This window comes from Solanum pennellii, chromosome 1, assembly GCF_001406875.1.
Source record: "Solanum pennellii chromosome 1, SPENNV200".
Lineage (NCBI taxonomy): Eukaryota > Viridiplantae > Streptophyta > Magnoliopsida > Solanales > Solanaceae > Solanum > Solanum pennellii.
This window is the reverse complement of record NC_028637.1, coordinates 90,798,142-90,814,429: the sequence shown is the minus strand read 5'-3', so window position 1 is coordinate 90,814,429 and position 16,288 is coordinate 90,798,142. Positions and strand designations below refer to the sequence as shown.

The window sequence follows — 16,288 nt, the reverse complement described above, 5'->3', positions numbered from 1 at the left end:
TTTAATCTAAAGAAAGCTAAACAAGAAATGGGCAGTCTCTTAATACCAGATTTTGTTCCTTCTCCAATCCAAGATGCTGAAACACTCAGAAAGTCCTTCAAACGACATTTTCTCGGTACACCTTTTTTTTTCCTTTCGTCAATACCTTTATGTTTTATTGAAGCCGTCTAGTCGTATTTAGAATTTAAATTCATCAATGGTGTAATTTTACCTTGTCGAAAATACTAGATTCATTTGAATAAGTATACAATGATGAATTTCAAGTATTGTCTTCAGGGGCGGACCTACTCTATACGGAGAGGGTGCATATGCAAAATAATCATATGCATATATCTATTTTGAAAAACTGGTAGAAATTAAGATATAGTTAACAGTGCAGCCATAAAAAACATAGAAATACTCTTGTGCAATTGGTAGAAGCTAGAGGTACATCTCTAGATCCAGGTTCAAATCCTGGATTTGCCTCTGATTGTGTTGCTCTGACATAATGGGTAAACATCCCTTTTTTTGGTGTATTTTTTAGGACTGGGAACTGATGAGAAGGCGATAATAACGGTTTTAGGACATAGAGATGCAAGCCAGAGGAAGAAGATTAAAGAAGCATATCAGCAGCTATATAACAAATCTCTAATGGATGATCTTCATTCTGAATTGTCTGGTGATTTCAAGGTATTCTCTTTTTTTTTTTTTTTTAAGTTTCTAAAGAAGTTTTGACTTTTACGAGTTTCATGTTTGATGCATGATAGAAAGCAGTGATCCTCTGGACATATGATCCTCCTGAAAGAGATGCGAGGCTAGCGAATGAGGTTTTAAATTCATGGATACATGACGTTAACTGTCTACAAGTGATAGTCGAGATCGCCTGTGCATCAACTCCTGATCATCTGGTTGCTGTGAGACAAACATATTGTGCTCTCTTTAGCTGTTCACTTGAAGAGGATATAATAACGCGTGTTTCTCTTCCTGTCCAAAAGGTGAATTTATTACCTTGTTTACAGTCGGACACTATTAATTGAAGATGAAGATGTTCTTTATAAAATGGAAAAGATCCAAATTTACCTCTTTACTATATGAGTTGTCTTAGTTTTATCCCCTGTTATACTTTGTTGTAATACATACCCTTATCGTTAGCATATGTCAAAATACTTTGCGAAAAAGCTCCATTTTTACAAAATAATAATTGTTCATTAGCATTGAAGTTGCTACTACTAAGCTCGGAGCGTGTTGTGCAGATTCTAGTCAGTTTAGTCAGTTCCTACAGATACAACAAGGAACTAGTCGACCATAGTACTGCTAATCTAGAGGCTTCGATGCTACGTGAAGCCACTAGAACAAAACAATTAGATAGTGATGAACTTGTTATGATACTAAGCACTAGGAACATTCATCAGCTTAAGGCAACTTTCGAGTGCTATAAGCAAAACTACGGATTATCCATTGATCAGGTTAGTGATCTTTAAGCCACCAGATTTAACTATTCTTGCTCCTCTATTAATCTTATCTTGTTGGATCAACTTTCCATTACAGGATATAACGAATTGTGGCGAAGGTCTTTTGGAATCTATGTTGAAAGTGGTTATCTGGTGCATAAACTCTCCAGAGAAGCATTTTGCTGAGGTAACAAAAATAGTCTTAAAAGATTAGACTTTCTACATTTTTCGCTGTAGAAGAATTCTTCTATTTTGGTGCAGAGATGTTGTCTGGTGCAAGTATTATCTTCTGGAACACTTTCACTTGATATCGAACAAGTATCTTCATGCATCCTTATTTCTCCTCGGTTATCAGGTCGTAAAGGTCTCCACTGATGGGCTAGGAACTAATGAGGATTCTCTGAGTAGAGCCATTGTTTCTAGAGCTGAAATTGATATGATCAAAGTGAAGGAAGAATATCTCAAAATGAAGGATACTGCTCTTGAATATGCAGCAGCTGATGATACATCTGGTTACTACAGGGAGTTTTTGATGACCCTGCTTGGTGCCAATGACAGTAGTTTGTAGTGTTTGTATCCGCTTATCGTTGGTGATATGGTCATTTAACTTTGTTTGCTTTCATTAGATCCTTGTGGTCCAGCCCTTCTCTCCGAGTTTTTTTTTTTTTTGCTTTGAAGTTGATGATAAATCAGTAGTGGTGAGGATGATCTTTGATATTAGTATTTGTGTTACGTAGCATTTAGAAGAAAGAATGATTGTTTACCTTAATTATGATTTGACACTTTGTTGGAATAAATGTTGGTTATTGTGTTCATAGAAATAAAATATTATTACAGGATTTGAGCAAAAATTATTAGATTTTTGTGAACCGTTTCCAACGAGTTGATTCACTTCGAAGCATGTTACAATTGTCCATTCTACCACACTATTATAACAATTAAGAATCAATTAAATTTATGCCACAAGAACATTTTGAAGTACAAAAAACGAAGTGTAACATTGATTATTTAAGGATTGCTTGAGCAGTAAATCCCTACGTTGTCATTTTCTCATCCCCCTGGTCCATTTTCATTTGAAAAATGGAAGTCCTTTTATCTTGAAAGAGACTAGTAAATCTTTTAACTAAATATAACTCAAAATAACTTAATAATTTTTTTTAAAAAATATGTAGAATCAAGAGAGCAATTAAATTTAATATGGATAAATTTTGTAAACTCCTCAATAGACAAAATTTGTGAACAATTGAGCTAGATATCTAATATAAAAATAGCATCAAGGAGATGGTACATTATCAGTTCAAATACGTAAATAATTAAATAATTTATATTAAAATTATGTCCACTCGACATAATTTATGAGCAAGACAAAATATTTCATTCGTGCGAGCTAGGTCTATCGGCTCGGTGTATTGTATTGTAATATTTCATTTTAATATGTATTTTTTAAAAAGTTAAGTTAAACCGAATCTATCTATTTGACATCCTTATGTATTACTCTCTTCATTCACTTTAATATGTCGATTATATTACAATATAATTTTTCATGTTTACTTATAAAAAATAATTTTTCAATTTTAACGCGGACATTAATTATAGATTTCCCAATTTTTTCCCCCAAATATTTTATATGCACTTCACATATATGGGACAAGTGAACTGAGAGAGCACAATTGGACGACTTTAGCGGCCGGAGGCCTCAGCCCTTGGTGCTCAAACTCAAAACCCTTAAACCCTCAACCTCCATTGTCGATCTATACAACTAGCTACATCCCATTTTAATATTTTCTCACACAATGACAATCCATTCAGTAGTAATCCAAAAGCTCCTAAGCACCAACGCCCACTTGGGTCGCCGTGTGGCGGAACACCACTTCAAAATCTACTCAATAGGCTCCCGGAATGGAATGACAATCATAGATTCTGAAAAGCAATTGATCTGCCTCCGTAACGCCTGTTCCTTCATTGGGGAACTCGTTCGCCAAAGAGCACGCTTCATTTTCGTCAATACCAACACCCTTTTCGATGAAATTATTGATCAGATGACGCAAACGATTGGGTGTAGGAATGATACTTCTTGGCGTCTTGGAGGCTTTTTGACAAACAGTTCGAGTCCGAGAAAGTTTCGAGGAAGGAATAAGAAGTTGAACCTTACGGCTATACAGCCACCTGATTGCGTGGTTATCTTTGATACGGATAGGAAGTCTTCTGTGATTCAAGAGGCTGCTAAGTTGCAAATTCCGATTGTGGGTCTTGTTGATTCGAGTATGCCGTTGGATATTTACAAGAAAATTACTTATCCTGTGCCTGCCAAGGATTCCGTGCAATTTGTCTATTTGTTTTGTAATTTGATTACAAAGACTTTCCTTTACGAGCAGAGAAGGTTGAATGCTGCCATGGGAGCTTCTGCAATTGCAAAGCCTGAAATTAGGTACTATCAATTTTTTTTAGGTGTGATGACTTGAAATTTTTACATGTTTGTCTATTTGTCACTATCTCAATGACTTAACATTTTTCAATATCATAAAGATATGAATTTCACACTCATTGAGGTAAAAATGTATATAGGAGACTAGCTGATTGGGGGTGAATTGAGGGGTTCAACTTTACCTATTTGATACATTATTTTGACGGGTGGGTAATGAATGACGACACAATGGCGTTGAAAACTAGGAGAAAAGAATTTGGTCACCTATTTTTGTTGATGAGTAATAGCGATGGACATGGATGTTAAAACATGGCTGGCTCCAACTTTATGACATTGCTGTGATAGTTCAAAGGTACCATAGCTTTTAGATGTCTTTCAAGAATATAAAGGAGTTAGCTTTGAGGCTGGGTCACATTCTAGAATTCAGGTAGAAAAAGAAGAAAGTTCTAGAATTTACTAGGAATAACACCAGAAGGTATAGGCTAACGAACCTTCTCAAGAAAAAGTAAGTTAAAATTTTTAATCGATAATCTCGTCTAAAAGGGTGTTGGTATTGACGACGTGTTGTCTTCCATTCTGCCTTCCTTTCATTTTTGACCCTCTCCAATCTCCAAGTCATAATTGCTTCTTCAACAGCCCTTGATAACATAACACCCAAGAGAAATTAAGCAATGAGAATGCAATTGTTTACAGTTTTCCGTCCAAATCCGCAATGCAACAAGAGATAATTGATTGTTTTCTTATTAGCTTAGTTAATTGGAAAACCGCTAGTGTATCTTATTTTTACTGATCTAAAATTCAAATTTGTCTAACAGTCTCTTCATGCTCACTAGCTATAGAATTGTTATACATGTACGACTGAAGTATTTCAAACAGTTTTGGTATCTAGATATAGTATAGAGGGTTGTAGTTCTGAATGTTGTGTGCTTCTATTATAACTTCATTGATTTCAAGCAGTATTTCAAGTTTTAATTTACTGATTTATTGACATTTCCCCCCTTTCTGCCTGAAATTTGGCTGTAGAGAGGAAGTTGAACAACTTGACAAGATCAAGACAGTTGGCAAGGATAAAATTTATGTTCTGCCTTATGAAAGATTAGAACCTGCTTCTGAGGGTAAGTATATGATTCTTATACTCTTCTTGATTATTTCTTATTAAAAAATATGCTTGTTGGTTCTTTGTCCTCCTTACAAATACTTATGGTTTTAAAGGTACATAGGCATTAATGTAACTTAATCATGTTTTATTTGTGTATCTGTTTGATATAACAATCACTTGGTCTCCTTTTTATGCAGATGCTACCGAGACTAAGCAGCTACTGGACAAACTTGTCGTGTTAAAGTTTAATGGTAATTTGGGATCAGATATGGGTTTCAGTGGACCAAAGTAAGCATTCAGTTGAGAGTTGAGATATATGATTAATTAACACTAAAAGATTACTGTCTCTAACATTATTGCTATTTACTCAAAGCTGATACTTTGTAGAATATATGATCTCTCCAGATAGAAATGTTTTTATTTCTCTTTTTTGGTTAAGAGTGCTTTTTTTAAACTTTATGGTATGCGCGCTTTTTACTTGCACCACCTAGAGCAGCTTCTGTTTTATTATGTTTATAGATACTGCTGCAGTGATAGCCTGAGTTTATTCTAGAGGTACTTCATGCCTGTTAGATTTTCATAAATTCAGTAACTTATGCTTTCCTGAATGGAAAATGAAGTAAGAACCTTACTGGTTTATATTACATTCTCCTCCCGAATTATTTCTAGAGGAGAAAGTGACACTTTTGTACCACAGATTATAAAAACTTCCTTTCCATTTGGATGGTGACTACTGTTCTGCAAATAAAACCTTCCACTTATTTTGAAATGACAGTCAACTCCAATTTTGGTCTCGTTTCTCAATAAGCACTTTGTTTTCCTCTATTACTGTACTTGATGTCCAAAAGTTATCAATTCCTCCTTTTATTATTCCTAAGTGATCACAGCGTATAAGCAAATTTGTTTGTTGTACTAATAATTAAGACTGACGAATTCATTCTACAGTTATAAGATTTTAGTTGCAATTAACTTCTGGTAATAACATTTAAGGCTCTCTTTCTTGATTCTCAATATTGTTCTATAGAGAAGTCTAATGCTCTGATTCGGCAATTTTATATGCAAAACCAAAGGGTTAAAAAGCCTTTTAGGGAAATGGATCTTGGACTGTTGATTATCTGAATGTTTTTGTGTACGTGATCTCTTACAGGTTTGTTAGTTGTACACACTTTGCTAATCTAACCTTCATTTCATATATCACCAAATGCATTGGTTGCTGACGTTATTGCATTTGACCTTTTTATTTTACCTTAGAAGAAAAGAAGAAATACGAGCTAAGGTGGGGTGGAAGACTTTCACCCGTTTATCTTTATCAATGGAAATGTCTTTTACTTTTAACAGAGGTTACTCATGACCTGTACTGATTTAAATTTCTTAGTGTATTAGAAGAGACAATACTTTTTTGTGGAGTGAATTCAAGTTCAATCACAAAAATGTTTTCTGGAATGATATATAAAGGACCCATGCAGCTGCAGTTAAATTACAGATTCGATTTGTAGTTCCTTTTGATAAATTATCTTGCTCTTGCTTTTATCTTTCTTTATTTAGTGTTGCTTTGATATACAGATCTGCACTTGAAGTATGTAACGGATTAACTTGTCTAGATTTGGTCGTCAATCATATTGAGGTAGGTATTTCCCTCTTATGCAACCCATTGTTTAGTCTGTTATGCTGATTGTAATTTTTAAATTTTGGACAACTGACTGGATATGTGTTTGCAGTCCATTAACTCAAAATATGGTTGCAATATTCCATTGCTGATGATGAATACTCCTAGTACACATGATGGCATCATGAAGGTGACTGATATTATAACACATGTGTTCAGAGCTTTTTTAATGTGATTTTCTGGGAACTAATTAGCTAATAACTTAAATTAGGTTTTGGAGAAGCACCCAAATAAAAATATCCACACTTTCACTCAGGTTTGTTAGAATATTCTGACATGTGATGCGTTTTCTGTTCTATTATTTTCTGCACTTCATTTTTTTATGAAGTATATAGCTCTTACAATGGATTTTTAGAGCCAACGTCAACAAGAAAATATTGAAGATATGTTAGAGTCGCGGACCCTCAATAAATCAAGTGCACAGGAAAAGTTGTATGTTTTCGTCCGTCTCTTCTATCCATCTTGCTATTGCTCTCTGCTTGTACATATTTAGCATTTACAAATTATTTGCAAATGTGTCATTCTTGAACTAGAAGTACTATGTTGTAATTTAAGGACATATATGCCTTTTTTATGAGAACAATTTTTACCCCGTGTGACCTCCCTCCACTTGAAAAAAGAAGCTGAAAACAATAAAGAAAAAAGATATGGAAGTTAAACCTTTTTGCACTTCAGTAATCCTGTAGAGCTGTTACTTTTGAATCATACTTCCTTTTAGTTTTGTGTCTTTTTGGTGTGATCATTGGATACATATGTGCAGTTCATTCTCCACGACCATGTACGTGTTCTCATCCTACTTTGTTTATGTAACTTTGTGGGTATTCTGAAGTTCCATGTATACCACAATTTTTGTTTGTTTCTCTATTTCTTCACAAGCTTTTATCAAGGATTGATATTATATCCTGCTCTGATAATGATCCCCTTCTTATCGGAATGGGAAATTGAACCTTCTTGCAATTTATAAATATAATGCATCATCTGCCTCCATATATGATTTTTCCTGGGTATTTTCCCTAAGAAACTTGGTTGACTCTTTAAGTTCCATTTTGACCAGAACTTAATGTTTGTATCTTTTTATTTTATCATCTCTGCCTAAACAATGCACTTGAGAATTGGCGGCTCCGTTTGTTTAAAAAGTTTTTATATTTGGTTGCTTGTGTTGAAGCCTTGCTCTACTGAGTTATACTAGAGAGATGTCGACTCTTAATAAAATTAATAGTTTGATGGATGAGGGGCTCTATTCTAGGAAGTTCTGGTGAATATTGAATTTGAAACAATTGTTATTTTTGGAAAGGATATAAGTTGGTTAATTGCTCCTTCTCTTCTTCCGGCCTGTGAGTACAAAGTTTGATACTCCAAATGAGAAATGGAAGATTAAAGAACTTGTGGAAAAAAAATAAAGATAAGCGTGATATTTATTTCTCTGGGGTTGAAACAATCCACCATGCTACCCAATCTTGATTTGCAACTTATCTGTGATTTGAATTTTTAAGTGGTTGAATGGTGCTATTTTGTTATTCGAGAACTTCTCTATTTTTCTGGAGAACTCTTCGAAAGAAGTTTCTGGACCAGTTAATGTGAGACTCTGTGACCATAGCAAATTTTACAGACAAGTCTGAGCAGTTACATTCTGGGAATATCTATTAGGCTGTACAACTAAATTACTCACCTCTTTTTGCTTCATTATCTTCAAAGGAATCTCAATCTATCTTGAGCTATATTGGTTTCTATCTAATGTCTGTTTTTTCATGGTAGATATCCATCCAACCTGCTGGATGTTTTCCTTTCTTTGAACAGCAGTGGGAAGCTTGAACCACTAATTTCTCAGGTAGAGTTGTGTATGGTTTTGAGTTTTATTGCTACCCAAATTAAGGCCTTAGAAAGAAAGTTGGGCAGTATTATTATTTGTGCTGTTTTTTCCTATACACACGCACACAGTATGAAAAGAGAAAATATCTAATTAAATTGAGATATTATCAACGTAAAAGAGCACCTCTATCTAGGAGTTTATGGTTACATGAAACAAGGAAATTCAAACTTTATGAAATAAAGAAGTACTAAATAAGGAAAACCACCTATGCAGTTGTACCAAAGGCTTTAGTTCAAGTGAGAAATGTTGAGAAACTTGTGATCTCAGGCTCGAGTCCTGTGACATGTGAACTAAGATTGGTATTTGAAATGGAGAGGGGTAGAGAAGCATATCTGTTATCTTCGAGTTTCAAAGTTGCAGTTGGTCTAAGGATTGATCCCATACAGATTTCTTGGGCGTCCAAAAGGAACCTACACGGTGATATTTCTCACCCTCTTATAGTTGGTGACAACTTGAATTTGCCAATTTTTTGTAACAAGAGAATTCAGTATGTCAAGATATTTAAACTAGTTGCATGGATAGTGTCTCTCAAATAAATGAACAATTCCCGGAGAAAAGGGTGCTGGAATTATTTCCTAGAAAAATCTCTGGAAATAGTATATCAGAGAAAGTGCTTTCTCTAGTGGACATGTAGATGAATCTTTTGTCTGCCACTGGAGAAAGTAGAGAGATGTTGTTCCTCATCTTATCATCAGCGTTGCCTTAACCGAACAGCTAAAACGTAGCCAAAAAATTGACGGAACGACTAAATTCAGTGTTCAAATTAATGATCTAACACCTATTTACTCTGGTACCAAGAAGAAAAAAGAGAACAAAAAGTTTTTAAGGAATTTATACTTGAGAAGTTGCAATGAAGAATGATTAGAATAGTGGTGGATGGTGATGATGTCGCCAGAATCATCACCAGTAGCCTGATGCCACCGGGGACGTCAGGAAGATACAAGAACAATAAATTTGTGAAAAGAAGGAAAATTTTGTCCAAGCAGGTGGCATAAGCTACTTTAGTCTTGACAAGGTTTTTGAAGTTCTGATACCATATGGGAAAAAGGATCAAGGCTTCTTATTGAATTTGGTAACAAAGATAAAAGAGGACTCCTTGTACTGTAATTAAGGCGAACACTAAACAAGCAAAATTCCTACTTATTGAAAAATGAGTTATTTAATGAGGAAAATTACCTAAAATTGAGATATATTACTCTATCATATTCTAATGCAGAATAAATCTAGAACAATCTTTCGTGTAATTGCATGAGTTCTATGGACTATCAACTAGCATGTTTGTGCAAACACACATGCAAATATATTTCTCAATTATATGAGGTCTGCTAACTTGGACATCATGCTGAATATGGAACATTCTTCAATGTATATGTATGTATATTACAGGGTAAGGAGTATTTCCTACTGCTGCAGTCAGAAAACCTTGCTGAAGTTGTTGACCCAAGTATCCTTTTGCTAGTTTTATAACTTGTTTATTGTTTTTCTGCATGAGGCGATTGGAATCTTTTATCTTCTGAGTGATATTGTTTTGGACAGCTCCTTGATTTGCTTGTTCAGAAATTCTGAATCATTTGATTAAAAACAGCATAGAACATTGCGTCGAGGTATCACCAGACAGCTGCTAATTTCAGCTCTTTTCAGTTTTCTGTACCTGCTTGCTGCTGCTATAATTTTCAGTATTTCAGGTAATGCCTACCACCTCAGGAACGGAAGAGACAAGTCTTCCGCCTCAGGAAGGAAGGATTCAGGTTGGTTATGATCTATGTTGTTAGACAAAATATCTCTGTTCTGACAACATTTAATTTCATGCAAGAGGTTCGAGTTTTACACCTGACCTGAACCGAGTGAGCTGTCAAATATAACCCCAACTACAGTTTCTAAAACTTTGAGGAAACATAAGAAACCAGCATGTAGTTCTCAGCAGACCAGAGCAATTTGGAGTTTATCAATGTCCCTGTTCCGACTCTGTCTAAAAATAAAATCTGTTCTGGTGTTTAAGTTCATACATGAGGTCCGAATGTTACACTTGACCTGAATCAAGTTAGCTGTTTATTCCGACTCTGTCTAAAAAATAAAAAACCTGTTCTGATGTTTAATTTCACACATGAGGTCCGAGTTTTACACTTCACCTGAACCAAGTTAGCTGTCATAAAACCCCTGCAGTTTCTGAAGCTTTGAGAAAGTGTAAGAAACCAATATATGGCTCTCAGCAGATGAGCAAAATTCATCAGTCAAAACCGGATGCCAAGTGATGATTTTTTTTCTTTCTTTTCAAATCTGTAAAAGTTTGTTCCTAAAGCGGGGAATAAGTCATAGAAGAAAGTTCTTGTCCATTATCACACCAGAGATAATTAAAGTTGTTCTTAGTATGATATAATTTTCAGTACAAGAGATTGGAGAACTGTTGGTTGGACAAATTATAAAATCCAATGCAGTCCCTGAAATCTAGATGTTCAAATAGTTGATTCATCAAGGGGTTTAATTTTGGCTTAATTTTTAGAGAATCATGATAGGTGTAGGAGTTGTTGGTTCAATGTGCAAATTAAGGTCTGCAAATGGAATATTGGAATCTTTTTTTTTAAAAAAAAATAAAAACTGGAGGTGATCTTTTTTTTTACATAAAGAGACAAAAGAATTAGTTAAAGGTTGCGTGGACAAATGAAAACGCGTATGGCTCTAAACACCCGGCCTTCAACTGTGCTGGTGATAGGAGGGATGAAAAAAATTCACTTGAAAGATGTCAAAGGGGTATTTAAACGCCTGTGTAGTTAAATTGATAAAGTAAGTTTCGCTGCCAAGTTTAGGGGGGATTTGATGTATTTACTCTTAATAATATTTATCTTACTTCATAAGAATTTTTAAAAAAGAGTTCTAGATTTGGTTCATATTTGTTTGAAATTTGGGTTCGGTGAACTTTTTCATCTAGATGTTAATGGGTTAAGTTATATGCCATGAGAAAAAGACAATTGAGGAAGAACATATTTGTTTTAATTTTTTTGTTTCTTCGTTGGAATCACTAAATTGAATTAGCATGTCTATTGTTCAGATGCATCAGTTATCTCTAACTTGATCATGGATCCATTAGGTGAAAGTTGCACTGATATTAGTCTAGACTCAACTCCCCCAGCTAATGTTTTTCCCAAAATCCTCATTTGGCTTGATTCTGTTTATTTCAACTATTATGACAAGGGTATGGCTATGTCATGTATATTTTTTAAACCGGTTTTTCCCCTTGAGGTGAGGGTCTATCTGAAACAGCTTCTCTACCTCCCAAGGTAGGGGGTAAGGATTGTGTACAGTCTACTCTTCCCAGATCCCAATTCGCGATTACACTGGGTGTGTTGTTATTGTTGCACATCAAAAGACTTTTTGAACTCCTTGAATGCACTGGTACTGGATTCTTAATTTTATGAAGTAATACCAGAATCAAGTAAATGTGACATAGGCTTTCACAATCAGTCTCCTTCCTTCCTGCTCACCCTATAAATTTATGTATTTGTCTGTTACAGTGCAATTTATTGGAGTTTCAAGGATTTGCATTGTATGATGAATCTTATTTTTTTGTTTTTACATTGTTCGTGGCGCTAAGTCAAAGGAGCATGTCAAATCAATCAATACAATGTAAGTGATTTGGTTTTTATTTTTCTTTCATTTGGGGGGAAGGGGGAAGATAGTGGAATCAAGCTCTGTTATAATTTTTCAGGTGGATGAGTATGAGCTGCGTTGAGAGGCTACTACAAAGAAGTGATCTGGGTTTTACCAGTTCTAAGGTATTAATATCCAAAGGTCACAAGATATGTTTCTGAAGCAATAGCACCTTCAAGTAGAAATACATCGTTAAACATATACACCAAAACTTGTTCTATCTTTGTTTGGTGTTTCTCCTTCTGATAACATCTGTCACCTTACCTTCTCATGTGATCCAGTTTTTCGATCGAGCATTTGCTATTGATACTCCATGGTCAAGATACCTTCCAGTTGAGAGAACATCAGATTTGCTCATTTTGCAGGTTGAAGGGTGGTCTTGTTAACTGTATTTTCTACTCATGATATAAGACTACATCTACTAACTTTGTCATCATTATTATATTCTGCAGTCAGATCTCTACACCTCAGTTGAAGGCAGTCTTGTGAGAAATGCAGCAAGAGCAAATCCCAAGGATCCTTCTATTGAGCTAGGACCTGAGTTTGGAAATGTAAATATGCGCCTCCATCTTTTTCACAACGTTCATTTATCAGTTTATTTCATATATTAAACATACGTAAATTGTTGATCAGGTTGATGATTTCCATAGTCGTTTCAAGTCAATTCCAAGCATTATAGAACTTGACAGCTTGAAGGTGACAGGGGATGTTTGGTTTGGAACTGGCACAACTCTAAAGGTAAGAAATGTACATCAATAATCACATTAGAATGGTGTCTTTGTCGGGTTTTTTTCCGAATAAATACCTTTGACATGTTGACATGCTGCTTTGATGCATTCTTTTGGTGGTTAGCAATATAATCAGGAATTTTTACTTTTTTTGCGAGAGAACTATTAGGGTCTGTTTTTCTTTCAAAATGCTCTCTAATACTTGCTGATTTTTGTATTTGAAAATTTAGGGGAAAGTCAGTATTGCTGCAAGACCAGGCATGAAAATAGTTATTCCTGATGGAATGGAGCTTAAAAATAGGGTAAGTGACTTGAAGATTGTATTCAATAGATTGTCAGTTGGATTATAAGACTTGTATTCTCAAAAATAGACGATTGCCATCTCGCTTAAATTTTATTCTGAAGGACTTGATTTGTTTTACCAGATTATCACCAGCCAGTCAGACATTGGAGGACCGAGTTCCTTGTAGATGGGATTCTGCAATATGAATGTATATCTTAACTCGAAGAGGTATTTATCATCATACCAGGTGATTACAAGCCTGAAGACCGAGTCCCAATCAAAACCTGCATTTGGATGTTTATGAAAAATGATAGACATCAGAATTTCGTTGTAATAAAGGTTGTTTTTTCTCTACTGTTCCTAGATTCAGTTTTTTTTTTCAGAAGGAAAGTAGAGATAAGTGAAGAGGAAGAGAAATCATCATAAATGTGTCATCGTTCATTATTGACAATCAAGTTGCCATTTCCGCAGTCTAAAAATAGAATTATTCAAAGCTCATGTAAAGGTGAGAATTGTTTCTTTATTCTTAGATGTTTGACTACAAAATAGGCAGACAATTTATCTATTTACTTCATGTTTTATCTCTGTAATCAGTTATGGCACAATATTCTTTTGGGGAAGATTGTTTAACCCAAGAACTAACTCTCATCGAGTATGTAGTTTTATCCTTTAGCAAGTAGCTTTTCAAAATTCTGTTTTCAGGGTTTGTTCTCATCAACAATCAACAGTATAAATTTTGATAAATACAAATTATGCATAATGATCCTAACCAAATTTGATTTCCTACAACTTTGAATTTTGTAACAGTCTGATTCAATTCAGTATTGTAACTTCCCAGATTTACAAGCAGCTTCTTGTTGTTTAAACTTTGATTTCTAAACCTATGTGGATCTTTTTTCACATTTAAAATTTTATCCATTGAGAACTCCTTCCTATGCGTAGCCGAGGACTACATTTTAACCACTTAGTAGACGTTTGGCAATGCGATACTATATCACGACATAAAATTGTGAGGTGGAATCATGTGATTTTATGTTGATTCTATCTCATGAGATGTCATTCCATATTCTCCAAAAATCATGTATAGGAATTTCATATTATGATTTGAGATATTTTAATATAAAAATTGATCCACAAGTTTATATTTTGTTAAAACAACCCTACATTTATATCTACTAACCATTGTTTCATTTATGAATAATATTTATAATCACATCATTACTTATTAAAATTTATTATTCTCACCAGTATATAGTCACTTTGACTCACCCCAATCTATTGTTGAGTAATAAATTTGTTCTCTCTCATTTACTCCAACACCTAATTTATTACTTCTATCATTTCGTATTTATTACAAATCAAAGTAACAACGTTGGTTCGTCTTCTTGATCACATGATCGATAAATGCAAGTTCAATGTGAGGGAATTGTCCGTACTGTGTGGGAGGATTAAAAACTATCACACTACAATTTATGTTCAATTTTTTTAATTGAATTAAAGCTAGATGACACAATTACTTAACTAGAGAACAAATAATTTTATAACAATTTATTATGCGATCTATAAATTTTTATTTATTTGGCAAGATTAAATAAACAATTGGGTCTACTTTTAATAATTTTACAACTTATGAAATTCTTATGTTTATGAGAATATATACAACACAAATTTCTTATGACATGTCCAAACAAAACATCAATTTATCATTGATACCATATCGCATGGCCAAACAGGTTAGTCTGGACTGAAAATCAAAATTGAGATACCTTAACTTTGCCATACTGTTAGTGAGATTATCAATGTAGAAATGATACCATATTTCAAATAGCACTGCACTGAAACTGAGTACAGCATAAATGGCAGCCTAAAACCATCATTCATCAAGAAATAATGGCTGACTAATCCAGCATTGTAGTGTCACACAATACTAAGCATAGCCAAAACAAAACTCACCAATACAGCTGAGGCGACTCCGTTCCTTATAGCCTAGTCTATATCCACAGCTGACGTCCGCTTCTGCAACTGATGAGATGCAAAGATGCCCAAGTCAACAAGAACATTGGCACAAGATTAAGATTTCGTAATTTTCACTTGCCATTGATTCTCTCTATAACAGTAATAAGCCCTTGAGTGCCAAGCTTCCCATCTCCATTAGCAACCATAGCAGAAAACAGCTGCTTATTCAATGCAGCACCAGGCAAAACCACAACGTCGTCACCCTCCTCTGCTCCAACATCTAAACCCATTCCCAAATCCTTTACCATGTACTCTGTAAACCCACCAGGCCTTAAGTCTCTCCCAATCATTCTTTCTCCAAACAACTCCATAACCATAGAACCAGCTGCTCCTCCCTTCACTGCCTCCACAAACTTCCTCTTATCCAACCCCGCCTTCTCCGCAAACACCAATCCTTCACTCAAACCCATCAAGTTCGCCCCAACAACAATCTGATTCGCAATTTTACAGCTTTGTCCCTTTCCTGGTCCACCCACAAATGTCGCTTTACCCAACACATCAAACAAAGGGTTTAACCACTTCACCACATCCTCATTTCCACCAGCCAAAATTGCCAATTTCCCTTCCCTCGCCCCAATATCTCCTCCAGACACAGGGGCATCAACAGCCCAGCTATTCTTCTCTCGGGCGGCATCAAAGATTTGCTTAGCGAGGACTGGGTGACTGCTGGTATGATCAATAATAATGCTATTAGGATTAAGAGATGAAATCAAACTCTCTAAGACAATTTGTCGAACATCTGATGGGTGTCCCAACATAGTGAAAATAACATCACTATTACCCGCAAGATCAGATGGGGAATCAGCAAGAAGCGCACCCTGTGATTGAAGATGAACAACTTTAGAAGGATTTCGAGCGTAGATTGTGACGGAATAGCCACCGGAGAGAAGGCGAGCAGCCATGGCGCCGCCCATTACGCCGGTTCCTATCCATCCTATTCGGGTTCGGGTCGGGTTTATAGTAGCTGGGTAGGAAGTCATCGTCGGAATGAACAGGCTTATTTTGCAAAGGATGAAATAATATTTTGCCTACGGAAGTGAGTACATTAACGCTTTATTGAATTTTAAGTCTCGAGCTAAAGTGACACTTATTTTGGAAGGATGAAATAATATTTTGCATATGGAAT

General features: G+C 35.1%; 3 protein-coding genes across 3 annotated transcripts; 2 read left to right on the top strand and 1 right to left on the bottom strand.

Moving 5' to 3' along the window:
* LOC107030493 (annexin D3-like) lies at positions 1-2,269 on the top strand. The gene is made up of 6 exons (XM_015231765.2): positions 1-115; positions 524-669; positions 747-974; positions 1,233-1,445; positions 1,528-1,617; positions 1,786-2,269. The coding sequence occupies exons 1-6, from the start codon at positions 28-30 to the stop codon at positions 1,996-1,998; spliced, it is 978 nt and encodes a 325-aa protein (XP_015087251.1). The 5' UTR covers positions 1-27; the 3' UTR covers positions 1,999-2,269.
* An 834-nt stretch (positions 2,270-3,103) lies between these two features.
* Positions 3,104-13,836, top strand: LOC107007860 (UTP--glucose-1-phosphate uridylyltransferase-like). Its single transcript, XM_015206671.2, has 18 exons — positions 3,104-3,858; positions 4,879-4,970; positions 5,152-5,242; positions 6,518-6,578; positions 6,673-6,750; positions 6,832-6,876; positions 6,976-7,052; positions 8,376-8,448; positions 9,877-9,934; positions 10,048-10,094; positions 10,176-10,238; positions 12,080-12,111; positions 12,194-12,260; positions 12,417-12,500; positions 12,588-12,686; positions 12,769-12,873; positions 13,094-13,165; positions 13,289-13,836. Exons 1-18 carry the CDS (start codon positions 3,224-3,226, stop codon positions 13,331-13,333), a joined length of 1,824 nt encoding a protein of 607 aa, XP_015062157.1. The 5' UTR covers positions 3,104-3,223; the 3' UTR covers positions 13,334-13,836.
* Positions 13,837-14,886: 1,050 nt separating this feature from the next.
* On the bottom strand, positions 14,887-16,276 carry LOC107010025 (probable 3-hydroxyisobutyrate dehydrogenase-like 2, mitochondrial). Its single transcript, XM_015209305.2, has one exon. The coding sequence runs from the start codon at positions 16,140-16,142 to the stop codon at positions 15,234-15,236; it is 909 nt and encodes a 302-aa protein (XP_015064791.1). The 5' UTR covers positions 16,143-16,276; the 3' UTR covers positions 14,887-15,233.
* Positions 16,277-16,288: the final 12 nt, after the last annotated feature.

What these genes read in the sequence shown, in the direction of transcription:
- LOC107030493 (XM_015231765.2), top strand. Translation starts at nt 28, where the DNA reads ATGGGCAGTCTCTTAATACCAGATTTTGTTCCTTCTCCAATCCAAGAT. An exon ending in AATTGTCTGGTGATTTCAAG is followed by an intron (nt 670 to 746) that starts GTATTCTCTTTT and finishes GATGCATGATAG; the next exon opens with AAAGCAGTGATCCTCTGGAC. An exon ending in CAGAGAAGCATTTTGCTGAG is followed by an intron (nt 1,618 to 1,785) that starts GTAACAAAAATA and finishes CTCGGTTATCAG; the next exon opens with GTCGTAAAGGTCTCCACTGA.
- LOC107007860 (XM_015206671.2), top strand. Translation starts at nt 3,224, where the DNA reads ATGACAATCCATTCAGTAGTAATCCAAAAGCTCCTAAGCACCAACGCC. An exon ending in TGCTGAAGTTGTTGACCCAA is followed by an intron (nt 9,935 to 10,047) that starts GTATCCTTTTGC and finishes TTGCTTGTTCAG; the next exon opens with AAATTCTGAATCATTTGATT. An exon ending in CTCAGGAAGGAAGGATTCAG is followed by an intron (nt 10,239 to 12,079) that starts GTTGGTTATGAT and finishes CGTGGCGCTAAG; the next exon opens with TCAAAGGAGCATGTCAAATC.
- LOC107010025 (XM_015209305.2), bottom strand. Translation starts at nt 16,142, where the DNA reads ATGACTTCCTACCCAGCTACTATAAACCCGACCCGAACCCGAATAGGA.